This window comes from Acomys russatus, chromosome 3 (genome assembly GCF_903995435.1).
Source record: "Acomys russatus chromosome 3, mAcoRus1.1, whole genome shotgun sequence".
Classification (NCBI taxonomy): Eukaryota; Metazoa; Chordata; class Mammalia; order Rodentia; family Muridae; genus Acomys; species Acomys russatus.
In genome coordinates this window covers 62,699,862-62,716,976 of record NC_067139.1, presented here as the reverse complement: position 1 = coordinate 62,716,976, position 17,115 = coordinate 62,699,862, and the positions used below count along the sequence as shown (strand labels likewise).

Genomic DNA, 17,115 nt, shown 5'->3' with positions numbered 1-17,115 from the left:
TTCTGCCTGTATCTGGGAGGTAATCCATCTCAGCTCTGCCTGCCTCCAGCTACTCCTGGCAGCTTCCATGGGGAAGTATTTTTGCTCCTCTGAACAACTGTACATGGCTTTTCTCTCAAGAACTGCAGGGAAGAGAGATGTGTCCTCAGCGTGGTGTGTTCTGAGATGCTACGTCTGAAAAAGAGGCTGCTTCATGGGTTAGAGGGGTCAACAACGCCATCAGCTCCTTCCCCTGCAGAGTGGCGATGTCATCGTTTACATGTCCAAGACACCAGACCTCCTGAGCACTATGCACCCTGCACCCACCTGACCCCCTTCCTGCCCACGGCTGGACCCTAGTCAGAGCCTCTCAGGTTCCCCGGACTGATCCCAGAAATCTAGAGACAAAGACATGGATGGGCTGCAGATCTTTGAGATATTCATTGGTCTCCCAGAAATTGTAAATACCGGGAGGAATTAAATGATGCCATCGCAGGTATGAAAAGAGAGCAAACAGTTCAATGGGGGAAAAACTGAGCGGGGAAGACAACCGCAGGATATAATATTTGGGAGAAATGGTGGGATTATTTCAGGTCCCAACGTTTTAACTTATTTTGCTATTCACATAATTACATTCCAGCATGTTTCAACGGCGTTTGACATGGCAAGCAGAACGCTAAGTCTGCAGGTCAGTTGAAGGCATCTACGTCATCTACGACAGCTTGGAAGGACTCATTTAGCTTCATGTGCACCCCCTGCACCCCGAGGGATAAAGGGCTAAGGGAGCATGTGCTGGTGGGCAAGGCCATGCCTCACCTGACTGGGTACCTGTGCATGCACCTGTCCTAGGATGCATGGAGTACCTTAGAGGATGGGATGTGAGGATGCTGGCCGACTCATATCTCTCTTACTCACCCATTCTGGATGCTCTTGCAGTTCACTGAGACCACAAGACTGTCATTGCAGCTGCCTGAGCAGAGGGTCATGGAATTGGGAGTTGGCAGTCCATGCAGGGAGGGGTAGCCTGGACGCACAAGTCGCTGCTCATCCAGCTCCCCTTTCCCAAGGCTGGACTCACAGAGGGGCCTTGCAGATGAAGGCAGAGCACCCCACAGCCCAAGACGGATGTGGTGTTTGCATATGGGAGACGTGTACAGTCCTTTGTCTCCTGCCTTGCCTCACCTGTATCCCTAGAGCACTACCTTAGAGAGTGCTAACCCCGGTAGCTGCAGCTCATTCCCCTCTTGGGGAAGCCTTGGCAGTCCTACAGTCTCTCTGGTGAGGCTTCAGGCCAACGTCACCTCCCGGGCCCTGGCTGAAGGGATCGTTGTATCTGCCTCAGAATGGACCTGTGTTTTCTTTAAAATTTCCCAACCCCAGGCCTCAGGCATAACCACTGTAAGGAAAGCAGGGATCATGCCAATGCTATTCATAGTGGAGTCCTTTAAGGTGGCTGTTTGTGACAGGGACGCGGGAGACAGCTACACATTCCACAAACATGCAAAGGAGATCATTTGGCCCTTCAAATCCCTCTTGAACTGTGGACCTCCTAAGAGATCACCTAACTGCTTGGGTCAAATCGCCTTCTGTTTTTATTGCCTGTTCCTGTCACTCAAGCCAAAAGCTGCCGTAGGCACCTGCCAATCACGGAGGCTAGGGGAATAAGGAAACTCTAGGCAGGCAGCTGTGCCGTCCTGGAGCCAGCTCCCATTTTGATGCTTAGCCCAGGGTAGGCATTTACAGGCTTGATAAGGAAACAATCGGTATTTCAGAACGGGTGACGTTCAGGTTTTCCAGACACCGCTGTATCTTTAATTTATTAGCTTTCCATCAAAACACAGGACACTCACAATCTACAGTATACAAAGTATAATTTACAAAAATATAAAATCTTGGTTATTTTTTAGTATTTCAACATATTACTGTAGGCATTATTTCCATATGCGTGTTCAAACAACCCACACCTAACCTGCACTATTATTACCTCTGTGGGGGGTGAGGAGGGTCAGCTCTCCTCCTTTTTGTTTTAAAATAAAAAATACATATATTAAAAGAAGAAACCAATCTTGATTACATGTGCATATTGCATGAGTAAAAGCCTATGTAGTGAAATGTAAGAGAAAACACCCATTCATGCCATGATTCAAGCCCTGTTTCTAGTATGCAGCCTGAGGGTCTTAAACTGTTTTGGGGGGGGCGGGGAGAATACCCCAAACTTTGCATAGTCTTTCCAGGTTTCGAGATGATGGGTGCACGTTGTGGACACATGCTATTTCCAGGTTTTAAAGAATGTGTGTAGGGCTGATGGGAAGCTGCAGACCACAGTTAATTCCAAACTCCTTCCAGGAACTCAAAGTCTTTACAGAGCTACCACTAGCAAGGAAAAATGGAAGAATTATGGTGGACAGATCCTTCTAGGTCCCAGCAGGGCTACCTATAAGCTCTGTCTAGCACTCAGAACTGCCCCCGAGTCAAGTCCTGGCTCCACGCACGCCACTCTGCGGGACAGGGATGAAGCCGGACCGCCTTCTGCCTTGAAGCCGTCTTACCGACAGGCGCAGGTCTCAACGGACATATTGGGGTACACCTTCAGAACCACATTTCGGTTCTCATCCAGGAAAAGGACCCCAAGGGAGTTCATCTTGTCTGGAACACAACAGGGCTCTGGGATGCCAGGGACGATGCCCACAGCTCTGACGATGCTCTGGATGGTGGCGTGATTGGATGGGCGGACAATCTGCAAGATGAGAAAAGACAGTTAGCTAAGAGCTTGTGGTTTACTGCTCCTTCATGAATGAGGCCATGCAAAGGGGTGGCCTGGAAGACAAGGCCTCTGAAACTGTTACACGCTCAGTCCCGGTGCCCCTTGGTCGGCCCACATAATGTAGTCTTAAAGGGACGTCACATCTGCTACAGGAGACTGGCCACTTAGGGGCGCCTACAGGTCACCTCCTAGGAGCAATGGCACTGGAAGGAGGCTTTTGCAGGGCAAAAGCCTGGAACTATGCCTCAGCGAGCAGATGTGCATCCAGAGCAACCCTGGTTCAAGCTAAAAGGATGTGCTTGGTGTAGCACGGGCTGCAGACCGGCATTTCAACATGTACTTGACTTGGGGTGACAGGTGCAGCACTATGACATCTTCTCATTTTGACATCTTATTAATTTATATGGACAATACGAACGTCATTGTAGTGGCACAGATACCACAACTTAAAATGGCTAAGCAATGTGACCAAGATGCTAGAAAGTGGCCTGGCTTGGGATCTGTGGTCACTTCTGAAAAGATGAGCATAGGTCATAGGCTTCAGCTCTGACTGACTGATCAGAGCTGTCATTGACAAGAATCCTTATGTTGTTGCAGGAGACAACGGGGAGCAACAAGAAAGGGGCACGAGCACCTGCACATGTGGGGTTCAGCTGACGTTCTGAAAGAGGGGAGGCAGCAAGCCAGGCTGTGAAAGCTAGCAGCTGTGAGCCCACATCTGTCCTGGGCCCATGCAAAGCCCACCAACAAATCATTTCTCTCTGCCAGCCGCCTCCCTTCCTCTCTCTTGTGCATGCGTGGATGTGAGGAGAAGCCCCTTAATTCCAGATGGATTATATGGCCCACATCTGGGCCTAGGCTTTTTCCACCCGGTCTGTTTATTGAGGTTCAAATCAGATATATGCACTGACTTTTTTTCTTGGAAGGAAGACCACAGAGGATTCTGTAGAGTTAATTAAGGGGGAAACTGCTGTGGGTGTTGAGGGTGACACAGGTTTCAGGGTGATGGATGGATGGAGTTAACCGAGCCTGGGGGAAGGTGAGTCAGTCCAGGGCTGTGGATCTTTCACACTGCTGTGCACTATGAGGTCTGACTGGACTTCTGGATGTACCATACCAGGGACTGCTCACTGGTAGAGCTACTGAGTCCAAAAGCAGTCTGATCTCTAGCACTAGTGCTCCTGGCTCAGACTAAACAGATACAAGAGCCTTGGTCAGCAGGGAACTTTGGATACCTGCCTTTCCCACAGGGAGGCAGCACTGACTCAGTCTCTGAAGAGGCTGCCCTTTTCCTGCACCTAGATGTCTTGCTTTTAAAATCTCAATTCCAAGCAAGGTATAGTGGAACATGTCTCCAATCCCAAAAGCTGGGAGGCTAAACAGGAGGGCTGAAGCCAGCTTGGCATACATGCAGAGAGACTGTCTTACAAACAAACAAACAAACAAACACGACAACAACAACAAAATCAAAGCCAACATTTTAAGAAGCGCCATCAAATGAAATAAATTCTAACAGCCTGTAGGGCCACCTGTTTCTGCCTCAGCACACAGGAGATGTATCATCATCTCCATGTTGCGAGTGATGAAACAGGTCAGGCAGTTAGAGGGACGGCCAAACTGGGATAGAACTAGGTTAGGATGAGGCAAGACCAGAACACAGAGGTGGTACCTTGGGCATGGGGAACTCACAGGCCCCAGCACAGTAGTATGCATCGAAGGACTTGGGTGAGATGACCCATTCGTTCCATCCGATGTCTGCAAAGTCCACCTTCAGGTACCTCCTGGAGCAAACCCGTGGCTCATCCCACTGCCTCCTCCTGGCTTTCTGCATCGTCTTCTCATCAAAGTCTAGCACCTGTGAGGAGGTGGCAAACGTATCCTGGTCCTTCTTCTTTCGGTCCTTGCGACCGGTGCGGGGCTTCAGTGCCCGGAAAGGGCTGGACCAGAACTCGTGCTTGTGGAAGTGTGGGGCATGCAGGGCAGGTGCAGGTCTCTCATCCAGCCCTGGCAGTTCATTGTCCTGCAGGGGTCTAGAGACCTGAGCAGCCCGGCGCACGCGAGGGTCCGCTGAGCTGTTGGGGGCTGCCCCAGGCTCTAAGTCTCCAGCTGGAAAGGGGTCGTATCTCTGTAGCGTCACTGCCACACTGTTGGGCTCCGAGATGGCCAAGTCATTGGCATAAACAAGGATATAGGGCATGCGGGGGCTCGGCCTGGGGACCCTGAGGTCCTTCTCCCCAGACTCCAGCTGGGCAGAGAGGAGCAGCTCTCCATCCCTTCGGGCAGCCTTGATGATTGACGAGATGTCCTTGGCCTGCCACAGGCCACCTGGTGGAGGTGCCAGAGCCATGGCTCCACGGAGAAGGCCCTGAGTGGCCGTGTTCTGCGAGAGACTGCGGAAGATGAGGTGCAAGCGTCCCGGCGGACCTGGGGTCAGGAGGCGGCAGGATGCATTCTTGGCTCGTGGCTTGCAGGATACCTCACGTGCCTGGGGCCACCGCGGGGGTTCTGAGTAGAAGTGGAAGGAGGCAGTGAGGATCATTTCGGAATCTTGCATGGAAGTCAAGTTGAAGAAATACACAGGCTTCTGGTGGACCACTTCTGCAAAGAAAAGACAAGACCAGACCACACAAGCTGTTAGGTGTTTCTCTTGAAGTTCAGCCTGTTCTTGGGTTTCCGCCCTGACCCAGATAACAGAACAACTCTCCCTGAGCCGGCACCTACAAGCAGGACCCACTCCCATCTCCTCGCCTGCCTACTGCAGTCCTCACACGGGTCTCCTTTGTTAGCCTCAACCAACTTGCACAGTTGTGATCTGAAAGCAGGGAACTGTCACCATCCCATTGAGAGAAATGAAGAGGACACTGTGAGGAAAGGAAGGAGAATGGGGGGCAGAGAGAGAGAGAAAAGGGAGGGAAGGAGAGACAGAGGGCAATGGTCAGGTGTACAAGACACTAAAGCTCCGGCTGTTTCCTCTTTGCCTTCCCCTGGCTTTCAAAGAACAAACGAAGTTCACTGACACCTTCATTAAGGGTCCATGATGGTTTGGGCTAGCTCCAAGACCTGCCTCTCGTATTTATTTGTACATCTGCGCTATGTGGTTTTTGAAAGCAAGTTCCGCTAAGTGTGGTCATTCTTCTAAGTGAGGTGAAATAAGGGCATCTGCCCCCTACCCCGCCAGCAAACTTAGAACCTTTTAAGGTAATATAGGGTTAAGAGCATAATCGTTTGGTGTTAGTTCTGTCCCAGGATTTATAAATGGGTTGTTTTGTTTTGTTTTTACAGCCAGGCATAGGGGTGCACACCTTTAATTTCAGCACTTGGGAGGCAGAGGCAGGCCAATTCCTGTGAGTTCGAGGCCAGCCTGGTCTACACCATGAATTCCAGGATAGTCAGAGCTACATAGTGAGACCCTGTCTTGAAAAAAAAAAAAAAAAGAACATTTTTTTTTCCAAACAGATAGCAATATGGGGACTACAATATGTCACTCCACTCCAAGGCTCACATTGTCATCTGGAGACACAAGCTCCAAGCTGAGAAGGCCAGGCACATGCAGCTGTCATATCTACAGTGCATTTGGAGGAAGTGTCCATGTATGCTTCCCAGGGGCAGCTGGAAGCCCTTCCCTTGTGACCTGATTCTACCAGGTGTTCCCCTAGGGCCACCTGCATCACCTCTATAGCAGGGTAAAATCTTAACAGCGAGGAAGTCCTCTCTAGGATTTAGAAGGAGAGAAGATCTTTTGTTGCTTCCATCTTGGGATACTGCAGAGCTGGAGAAGACTAAAGTGGCTGGGTGGGTTTCCTCCTCCTTCTCCAGCCAAAGGGCTATCTGTTTGCTACAGTGAGGGAAAGGGCCAGAGCACGTAATCCAGGGATGTGTGCACTGAGGGGGGCATTATACTCTCCAAGAGATAGGTGGGTTCATGTGACACCTGTATCCAGGATGAGCTGGGACTATTTTTCGAGAACCATTGGCTTAGGGCTGGAAAAGTGTTCAGTGGTTAAGAACACTTGCTGCTCTTGCAGAGGACCCAGGTTTGGGGCCCAGGATCTACACAACAGCTCTCAGCTGTCTGTAACTTCCCTTCCAGAGGATCTGATGCCCGCCCCTCTGGTTTCATGGGGTATCAAGCATGAATGCATATGTATAGACGCTGAAAATGAACAGCGCGTAATAAATTAAAAATTTAAAAATTCTCAAAAAATTCCACCCGCTGGCTTAATATTTTGTTTCTGTTGGAAAGGCATCATAACTCTCTTAGGAATATTCATACTTGTTATTTATTTGCTTCTTTATTTATTCTCCTTTCATATATTGTATCGTGACTGCAGTTCCCCTCCCTCCACTTATTCATACTCTCCTAATGGACCTCAAAAATAGGAAATAAAGAGGGAAAGATCTACACTAGGCCTAGTTAAGGCTGAAGATATTACCTCACCTGGTCCTCGCACCACCCCAGACATGTGCATCAACCCTTCCACATGTGAGGAGATGCTGGGTCTTGGGGACTTAAACGTGGCTTCCTGGAACTCTGTGGCTTTGAGTGTCATGGGTTGGAGTTCTCCATCCGAACATGCGTGCCTGGGGGTTATGACTCGTGGGGAAGTTGGGGGACACACCCTCCTCAAAAGAGATGTGTGCATGTGAAGAACTTCTTAGCTGGGAACTACAGGGAGGTGTCCCTGTTCCTGGCCATAGCCTGGGGCTCTGGCATGGCGTACCTGCAGACATCAAGGGAAGAGCTTGTGTTGTCTCCTGCCTCCCAGTCACTGATCTATGTGCAGGGAAGCTCACACACAGATCTGTGTATATCTGCAGCACACACACCTAAGCTAGCAAACAAGCTCCAGGCCCTGGAGGAGAGCATCACCCTCCAAGCCTTATTCTTTCATTAGTCTCAAAGGAAGACTAGAACCCTCAGCTTATGTGATCCTTGGAAGATTAAGGAAATGGAACATGCCATATGCTTGACATAGGGGTGTCTGCAAAGGTACTTCCCTGCCATTTTCCTTTAGAGGATCAAGGAATGCAGAGCAAGGGTTTCCTATACAAATCCAGACATGCTCACTCAGCACTTGGTCTCTATAATATCTGACTTGGCAGCTTGTGTTTGCCTTTAATCTACTTCAAGTATTGCTTCATCAATTATCCTGCTCATTGGTCCAGAGTGGGGAGGAACCTCCAGAGGCCAACAGAAAAGGAAGGATAATACTACACTCGGCTTGAATACATTTGGCCAAAGGGAGCTCATGCCCTCACTAGGCAACTTGCTCCAAAATACCATGCCTGGTGGGAGATGTTGAAGTCCAGATGGGTCACCCCCAACCCCAGAGTGGGGGTTCCATGCATGCATATGCCTATATGCATATGCACTGTAAGAGATCCAGGCTGTGGCTGAGAGTGGGGCTACCTCTGGTGTTTCTGGCTAAGCGGGGCAAAGGGCACCAGGGAGAAAACAAGAAGAGAACCCTCTTTGTTCTACCCAGTGTGCTAGAGCACCGAGGCTCCTGTCTCACAGCCAAGGAGAAGACAGCCTCCCTCCCTTTTCCTTCCATTTATCCACCCTGTTTCCCACTAAACATTTGCAAAAGATCTACCCTGGCTAGGTGATGGGATGCTTGGAGTCCTCGCAAAGGCAGTCAAAGGTGCTCCAAAGCCTCTTGGGGATCCAAAATGGTAATGATCACAATTATTCTTGGCTTTACAGGTACCGTTCTTTTGGGAGCACTCAAATTGCATGCAACTCCTGTTCAGGTGCTTGATGCCTAAACACTGCATCCTTTACGACATCCCTCACCTGAATTTCCTGCCAACCTCCCCAACTACATCTGTCCTCCCCAGCCTCAGGTTCCATTCTCCTGGCCTTCCTGCGAGTGGCATGCGTCAGGGACGCTAATTCTGCCCTCATGGCTCTTCTGATCATTCAGGCCTTTTCCAGGTCTCTGCTCACATGGTGTCTCCCTTTGGCTCCCGTGGCTCAGCATTGTCCACCCTGACTTCGTCTTCAGGGCATTCCTAGCATCCTGGTGTATATCTGTTTGCTATTATACATCCCCCTAGAACACATTTTCCAAGAGGGCCAGGGCTTTTTGTCAGCCGCACTTTGTGGGGTATCTCTAGAACTTAGCACTAGCCAGGTGACAGCTGGTGCTCAGAAACAGATGTGAAGGAGGGGATTCCTCTGTGTACACCCTGCACTGTGAGAACAGAGGATGGGGCAGGGGCCAGAGTTGCTTCAGTTAACGAAGGGGGAGGGGGATTTGGGACAGGAGAGAGGGAGAGTTAGCCCTGCCCCCTCACTGGCTGTAGTACTCCTGAGAGCAGGCCCTAAACCTCACCTGGACATTACAGTGGTGATGACCTTGATGTTGAAGCCATGGGTGAGCCAGCCCCAAGGGTGTGAGAGAAGGAGAGCTGACCCTACCTCTTGTCCATGGTGGCATTGGGTAGCCTAGCTATAGCAGTGCTGGAGAGCTGCCCTGGTGGTACAGATGAAAAAGAGCTGGTGGGCTTACCAGCTTAGCTAACATCCAAGCCCAGATCCAGAGCTCTGAACTGGTCCAAATTTATAACACCTGTGAATGGCTGGGATGCCTGAAAGGGCGGGTCCTGATGCCCAAAGTTGCAGGATCTCCATGACACAGGGCAACAACAGGATGACAAGGAGGAATCCTGATAAAGATCCGATATCATTGGTGTCTCAGAAGCCAAAGATCTTGAACTAGACCAATGACTCATGGCAATGAACATTTACAAGTGAAAAATATGTGGACAGATGCATATACTGTGGGACACACTGTGACATATTACAGCTTTCTTTTTTGTTGTTGGTTTTTGTGTTTTATTTTGAGGGGAGAGTTGGAAGAATGTCGGGCAGATGTGAAGGGATAGGGAAACAGCAGGACTGAGGTGCCTGATGTGAAACCCACAAAGAATCAATAAAATGTCCAAACAAACAAACAAACAAACAAACAGAAAACAAAGGGGGAGTTCCTGACATGTCAGAGAGAGAAGGTACTAAGCATAATGTCCTACAGCCGCTGAGAGGCCGAGTCAGGCGCATCTTCAGTGGTTCTCACCTGAAACACATGCCCTTTACTCCCCACTACGCGCTGTCTTTTGTTAGGATGTGCCCAGAGCCCATAAACAAATATCACCCACTGTAAGACAAAAAAAAAAAAAAAAAAAAAAAAAAAAAGAATGATTTTTATTTCTGTATTTCCCAGGAAAAAGGACTGCTTTTACTTAAACAATCCAATCTCTAATCTCTATGGATCTTTGGGGTTTTTAGGACCCCAACCTCTCAGCAGGGCACTTAGCTTCACCTTGGTAACAGTGGAAATGAGAGAGGTACCCCTGATGGCCTCAACCTGACAGTAGCAGCTCAGACAGATCACTCTGTCCTATACACGCAGACTTCAAGGCACCTTTTTTCCTCAGTGCCCTCAGAACAGTCACGAGGGATAACAGAGGTAAAGCATGTTGAACATGCACTTCTACGCAAGCTGGGTAGCACACAGAGGCCAGTCCCTTGTGAGAAGGGAAGGGAGGCTGTGTTGAGTGTCTTTCTCAGGGTCTTTCAGAGTAGGAGGCTTTGCAAGCCGCCTAGCCCTCCAACAGTGGCAGAGAATTCTCTCGTCCTCTCTTTGGGCTCCAAGCCAACCACAGTCACCGCTGGCTTTGTAGATGCCACTTCCTTCTCACCTTAGCTCCCTTCTCCACGTGCCTCAACTGCATCAGTCACCATAGAACTGCCAACCCCTGATGTCACACACATGCTCCAAAAGCATCAGCTAGGAGAAATGAAAGGATAATATCCCCACTATGTCAAGAACCCCAACAAAACACACAAGAAGGCCTTATTTCCGTGGGAAGAACTGCAGAGGCCAGAGAGTACGCCAGAAGCCTCAGGGGTGATTGCACAGGAGAATAACTACACACAGAAAAGACAGCCTCATTAGATTAATAGGCATGCGCATACCTATGAGCACATGTTTGTAGACACATGTGCATTTCTGTGTGTGCAGGACTGAAATGATTCTACAAAATATTATTTTAACTCTGGGTGATTAAGAATAACTTAGGCTTGCTACTATGTTTTTTTTTTTTTTTTTTTTTTTTTTTTTTTTTTTTTGCAGAGTTAATGATGATTTTATTAGAAAACTGGGAAGCAGTTTGTTGTAGCAACTTGCTGGTGTATCTTCCTTTTGGTGTCCCACATTTGTGATTTGTCAGGCACATGGAAACCACCAACATCATGAGCATTTCCATGACACATATATAACCTCTGTATATTGGTTATATATATATATATATATATATATATATATATATATATATATATATATATATATATATGTTTGTACAGCTACTATCTCCATTATCTTTTATGTTTGCAGAACTTTTCACAGTCCTAGAGAAAAGACAAGGAGAGCTGGGCATCTCTGGCTTTGGTGTCTCCATGACTACCATGGAAGAGGCTTTCTTCAAGTGAGTAATAATAATACACCAGGAAGGTCAGAGAAAAACTACCCTCACCGTCCCCAGCTACACTTCACTTTGAAAGCAATTCTTATTTTGTCTCAGGTGACACAAAAGGTAAGCAGCAACCTTAGAATGTTAAATGCAAACCTGAGCTCCGCCCCCATGGCAGGTGACGTGATCTCTCAATGATTTCCAAGGCCCCACCCCATCTTTGGAATAATCTTGGGTCTTAGAACTCTTCTTGTTCATCATGTTTAAAAACATCTTATCTCCCCGCCTGTTCTTTTTTCCCACCCCTTCCCTTTGTTTCTGCCCACCTCCATCAAGCATACATGCTAGATACTGTTCCACTGTCAACAGGCAAAATCAAGGCTCCCTGGGATTCTTTGCAATCTGCTTATCTGCCACCCTGGTTCTTGATTCCTCTTAACCAAGTGCCCAGTAGTTCCAACACTCAGTGGACCAGTTCACATCTTTCTCCCTCCTGCCCACCAATGTGCTGAGGTCCTTTCTGGCTGTGAAGACCTCACTTCCCCCACCCTGTCAGTTGCTACCCTTGAGGATCCTGCAGAGCACCCTCATCGATCATTACCCCACCCCACCCATCCCACTGCCCTGTTCTTTGATCCCTTCTATCTGACCTGCCCGTTCATGAGCCATTTGGGAGCAAAGCCAACACTCTATGCATGTATGTCCTCCAAATGAAGAGCTCAGGAAATTCCTGACGATATGTGTTGGATTTGGTTTGTCTCCAAATACAGGGCACTTGGTCTTCAATGTGGTAATATTTAAAGGTGCTGGAACCTTTAAAGGTGGATCCTAAACTGTAATCCTAGAGGGTCACTGAAGATACTTCTCTCATGAAACCCCACTTAGTTCCCAAGGGAGGCAGTTCCCTGGCAAAAGGCTACCTGTCCCCTGCTTTCTAGTTCACTGTGACATAACCCCAGGGTTTATCACTAGAGCCATTACCATGAGGTTTAGTCTTTCAGCCTCTGAATGTGAGCTAAATGACTCTTTTTTTTTCTCTCCATGAGTTACAAACTCCCGGTATTTTGCTACGGTAACAGAACTAGGATTAGTTCACTAGAGAATGAAATGAGATTGACTTGACAGTTTTGACAGCTGGGCATCTTAGGGAGACGAAGAACAAGAAAACCATTGGGTATCACATTGGCAGATGTCGTTTGGGATTAAACACAGATTATTCATTGAGAGTGTGGAGGTCTATGGAGGTCTAAGATGAACCCTTAGGGCCAAGCTCAAAGGCTCACCCTCCACAGATGCTGACCAGTAGGGAACAAAGTGCACTTCAGGGCCGAGAGGAGGGGGCAGGGAAAGCTGGCGTAATCTCGGTTAAGAGCTAATAAATTGCAAACGAGCACAAACCAAGAGCTGTTCAAAGTGCTTGCCATTTCTGAGTTCCTTTAAAAACCATTGTCGACTAGGAGGGGAGTCGCCATTTAGAAGATGAAAGAACGTCATGAGAAGTGCCCTCCTCCCTTGGCCTGGATCCCGAAATTGGGTCAGGGCATTGCTAACAGACTCCCACTCAGAACCCGGGGCCTTCTGCAGATGAGGGTGAAGCAGCCATGACAGGTTTTGGGAGTGGGCGCTAGCCTGGGGAGGCATTGGTATGCTCCAGCCCCTCCGATGGATCTCCAGATCAAGTGGCAGGAGCATCTGAGGTTAAGTATGAAACAAATTTGGCAAGGTACGAGAAAGCAAGCCCTGACTGTGTGCCAGGCACAAATCTACGTTCAGTGCTCACCCTGTACACAGAAGAAAACATGCTCAGAACAGGCAAGCCGGTAACTGAAGTTGGAATGTACTCTTTAGTTTGTATCAGGGGGTCCAGATAGAAGGGTGTTTCCAGAGACACTTCAGGATTGCACCAGAATTCTGATTTCCTGGACTTGTCTGTTCCACCCTGATGCTCTGCTCCCAGGCTCTAGGCTTAGTTCTGAAGGAGAGATGGTGGCAGTATGTGACAGTAAGGACAGCTGTTATTGCCTGGTAAGTACAGCAACTTTCTCCCCAGTCCTTTTGTCTGTATCTGTAAAATGGGAGTGCTGGATTTAGGTGCAGTCCCCAGGCCATTAAAATGCTCACTATTATCTGTACTAGGGAGTATCACCTTGGTTGGGTGAAACAGACAGAACTGTACTCCTCAATGACTGGGCTGCAGAAGGTGCTTGTGCCCAGTGCACATGCTCATTTCTTACTGCACTGGTGACCCTGATGACCTTTCTGTCTCCACTTCAAGGACAGGAGATAAAGGGCAACGAAGGTCAAGTTCAAGCCTATATGAACACAAAGCACCCATCACAGTGCTTTCTGTTCCCAGCATTACAACATGCAGAACCATCTAATGTGGCCAGGGCTCTGAACTTATGTTATTATGTCATCTCGTCTTTCTTTAACCCGGAAGGGTAGACACTCCTGTGCACTCATTTTATAGAGTACAAACAAGTCCACGTAGTTTTTTGGTGATTTAACTCAATCGTGCCAAATGCTTCTTAAGTGGCTTAATTTAATAATGTTTCTCCAGAAATGAACTCCAGGTATTGAATAAAAGATTCCTGGGAGGCCAGAGTTACCCTAGAACCCAGGAAGTCCGAGCCTATACTATTTAGCCTCAAAGTTGAGTCAAGTTCCTATGGATCTTCGGAGAGAAGACGACAGACTGAAGGATTTTTTCTCCTGGGGAACGGCCTCCTTCCCAGATGGGACGGCAAGAGACCCCTGCCCACCATTTTCTGGAACAGCATTCTGAGATCGTGAGTGGTCACCATGACAACCAGGGGTCTTCCCTGTCACCTGCTTCCCAGGCTGCACTTCCTCTGCACTTAGCCTCCACCTTGCAAGGGCTGCTCAGCCTAAAGTTTGTGGGCAGGAGCTCAGAGAGAGACTGTCCCTAAGAAGAGGGCCTCTGTCAAGTGGCCTCCGTCAAGCTCAATCCTAGGTGTGAAGAGAGAGAAGTGGAACACGAGCCAGGAGAGGGGTGAGGCTCTTCTGGTCCTTCTCTGAATCCTGTCTTCTGAAGTCCTCAGTCCTGGGGACACAGGCCTTTCTCGGCGCACTTTTCTTCCTTGCTACCCAAATCAGGCTTGCTATCTGGGCTCAGTACTTGGTACTTCCACTATTACTGCTTTGTGACCCGTTGACCACGCTCCCTCCTCTGACAGCAAGCGCCACCACAACTTATGACGTCCTCAGCCCATGTCCATCTCCACTTGGTGTCTAAAGCCTAGAGTATATGCTGACCTTTGTCCAGCAGTAGCGGAAGCTCCCAGGGTCAGGAGGTCTGCCCACCAAGTGCCGCTTTGGTGTCCCCAACTGCAAGCTCTGGCCTGGTACTAAGCTCTGATTTAGTGGATTGTCGGTGGAAAGGATGAATTGAAAATCAGTACAAGAAAGGAGGGGAGAAGCAGAGCTGCATAGGAGCAGAGAGGACAGGTAAGCAACCTCAATGAATAAGGAGGACACGGAGTCCTGGTGCATCCACTACTTACCCAGCCTGGCACGGAAGCTTCGGACGGTGTTGCCTCCTCCTGGCCGAGTGCCCCTTCTGTTGTACTTCTCATAGAGTCTGAGCATGTGGACAGCGACCATGTCCTGGGTGCCAGGGCCCAGCTCAGTTGCTGCGTCCCCGGGTGACTGCTGGGGTTCCTTGTCCCCCTGAAGACCTTCATTTGTCGAGGGCAGTGAGGACCATGAGGGGCCCCTGTGGCCGCAGCCTGCGCCCCGCAGCAGCAGGAGCAGTGGCACCATAGGCAGCAGTTGGGACCCCAAGCTGATCCGAGCAGGACCTGGAGCCATGGCTGAGCGACGATGGCTAAGGGTCTGAGCGCAGGAGGACAGATTAGGGAGGCCTCAATGTTGGCTGCGCTCCTCGCTCTCGGCTGGAGTATCCGTGTGGGACACTCCGCTGACGGGGACTCGAGGTAGCGGGACTGGCTCGCGGCTGTAGCACTGTGCGCCGGGTATCCACGCCACCGGGCCAGAGATCAAGGCTCTCCGGAGCCTCGTGGAGCCCAGCGGAGACCGCGCCGGCGCGCTCCCTTGACTGCCTCGCGCTACAAACTTTGCAACCCACGGAGCGGCGCCCCGACTGGAGAGTTCGAGGGGCGGAGCGGGGCGGGGCGGGGCACGGTGGCGACAGCGCCCTCGGGGCGGGGGGGGGAGGTGGTGGTGGTGGTGGGGAATCCGGCTGCGTCCACACTCGCGGCGGCTGAGAGCCCGTCTGTGGCCCCGGTGTGCTGTGCGTGCGCCCTGGTGTGCTAGCGTGCGCGCGCTGGGGTGTGCGCTCGCGAGTGTCGGGGCCGTGGGTGTGGGCGGGCGCGCTCCCTGCTCCCCCACCGAGAACCGGAGACCCAGCCCCGCAGCCGGCTCCGGAGTGTCGCTGCCTGCAGCTGAGCCTCGGCGTCGCGGGGGCTGGGCAAGCAGCCTTTGGAGGGGGGGGGGGCCAGCCTGAGGGCTTGCCCCTGCAATGGCATGCTATGGCTATGTGGTTGGAAGATGACAGCTCCCCCATGAGGACCCCAGAGGGGATGTGTGCCTAGTTGTCTCTGAGCCAGTGTCTGCTCAAAATGCAAAGGTGCAGGCTTGGAAACAGGAGCTCGGGATTTAACAACAAAAGGGGTGTGGTTCCGAAGCTCAACCAACCTAAGGCAAGCGAAGCAAGATCTTGATCAAAATACAGAATTAGAATTAACTGACCTTTTATTTGGTAACAATGTTTCCATTTGCTGAAGAAATACCTCAAAGGTCTGTATAAAGCTTCAGATAGGATTGCTAAGAAACGAAAGAACATGCTTTCAATTTACTTTATAAAAAGTTCCAAAGCATCAGAGAGGCAGGGGAAAACAGCTTATGGTTTTCTTAAAGAATTTCCAGTGCAGTGCTGGTGTAGGGTGACCCTGACCCCTGCTAGGCAGCTTAGTCTCTGGGGAGAAGGGCCCCAAAGATGCTTCATTCTAGCAAAGTTAATTCCTCATAGGTAGAATTTGGGGTCATGCTGGGGGAAATCTGGTCATTTTTACTAATTTTAACCGAAACAGCCAAGCAACCAATCCTAGTGCCTAGTGGTGTGGCTTTTCACAGATAGACATCACTCATTTATTTCATTTTCCAGAAAAGGTGTTTCAGATTTCCCAAAGTTTTTGCTTAAACTATATTGAAATTACAGCAACTTGGGTCTCCTGATAATTAAGGAATTAATGAAATGGAACATTCATTACTGTTATTGTGCTGCAGATAATTGCTTTAAGATATTTGTATTATCACAGTGCTGTTGGTTGCCTTTGTTAACCTGGGCTTTCATTTTGTGCGTTTGAAAACACTCTTTAGGGGAGGAGGTCCAGAGAATTCAGCAGGCTGAGAAAGGAATCCAGGACCATAAACGCTAAGGGATCTTTAGACTCTAAAGTGGTTTTCAATCTTCCTAATGCTGCAGCCCTTTAATACAGCTCCTCACGTTGTGGTGACCCCAACCACAACATTATTTTCATTGTTACTTCATAACTGTAATTTTGCCACCAGTTTGAATCATAATGTGCATATCTGTGTTTCCCAATGTTTTTAAGAGAACCCTGTGAAAAGGTCAGTTGACCCCCAAAGGGGTCACAACCCGCAGGTTGAGAACCACTGCTTTAGAAGGAAGGACAGGATCCCCTCTTCCAGCCCAGAAAGCCAGTGCGTGGTCACCCTCTGTGCTGGATGTAATTGGCACTGCATGTGGACCCAGTGTTCCTCTTATCTGGTAACTCTGGGCTCTGGGAGCCAAAATAGTTACTTTTCTTGGAGGGATCATGAGACAGTAATGGAAAATTTCTAGGAAAAGCTTCTGCCACTGTGTAAAACAACTCATTTGCAGAAACAAACAA

General features: G+C 49.4%; 1 protein-coding gene across 1 annotated transcript; it reads right to left on the bottom strand.

The window, feature by feature from the left end:
• Positions 1 to 2,319: 2,319 nt before the first annotated feature.
• Positions 2,320 to 15,349, bottom strand: Gdf10 (growth differentiation factor 10). Its single transcript, XM_051141862.1, has 3 exons — positions 14,743 to 15,349; positions 4,413 to 5,341; positions 2,320 to 2,716 (listed from the first exon to the last, which is right to left on the bottom strand). The coding sequence occupies exons 1-3, from the start codon at positions 15,047 to 15,049 to the stop codon at positions 2,525 to 2,527; spliced, it is 1,428 nt and encodes a 475-aa protein (XP_050997819.1). The 5' UTR covers positions 15,050 to 15,349; the 3' UTR covers positions 2,320 to 2,524.
• Positions 15,350 to 17,115: the final 1,766 nt, after the last annotated feature.

Coding starts and splice junctions, on each gene's coding strand:
- Gdf10 (XM_051141862.1), bottom strand. CDS start 15,049: ATGGCTCCAGGTCCTGCTCGGATCAGCTTGGGGTCCCAACTGCTGCCT. Junction 5,342..14,742: donor AAGCTTCCGTGCCAGGCTGG/GTAAGTAGTGGA, acceptor TTTTCTTTGCAG/AAGTGGTCCACCAGAAGCCT. Junction 2,717..4,412: donor GTGAGTTCCCCATGCCCAAG/GTACCACCTCTG, acceptor CTCATCTTGCAG/ATTGTCCGCCCATCCAATCA.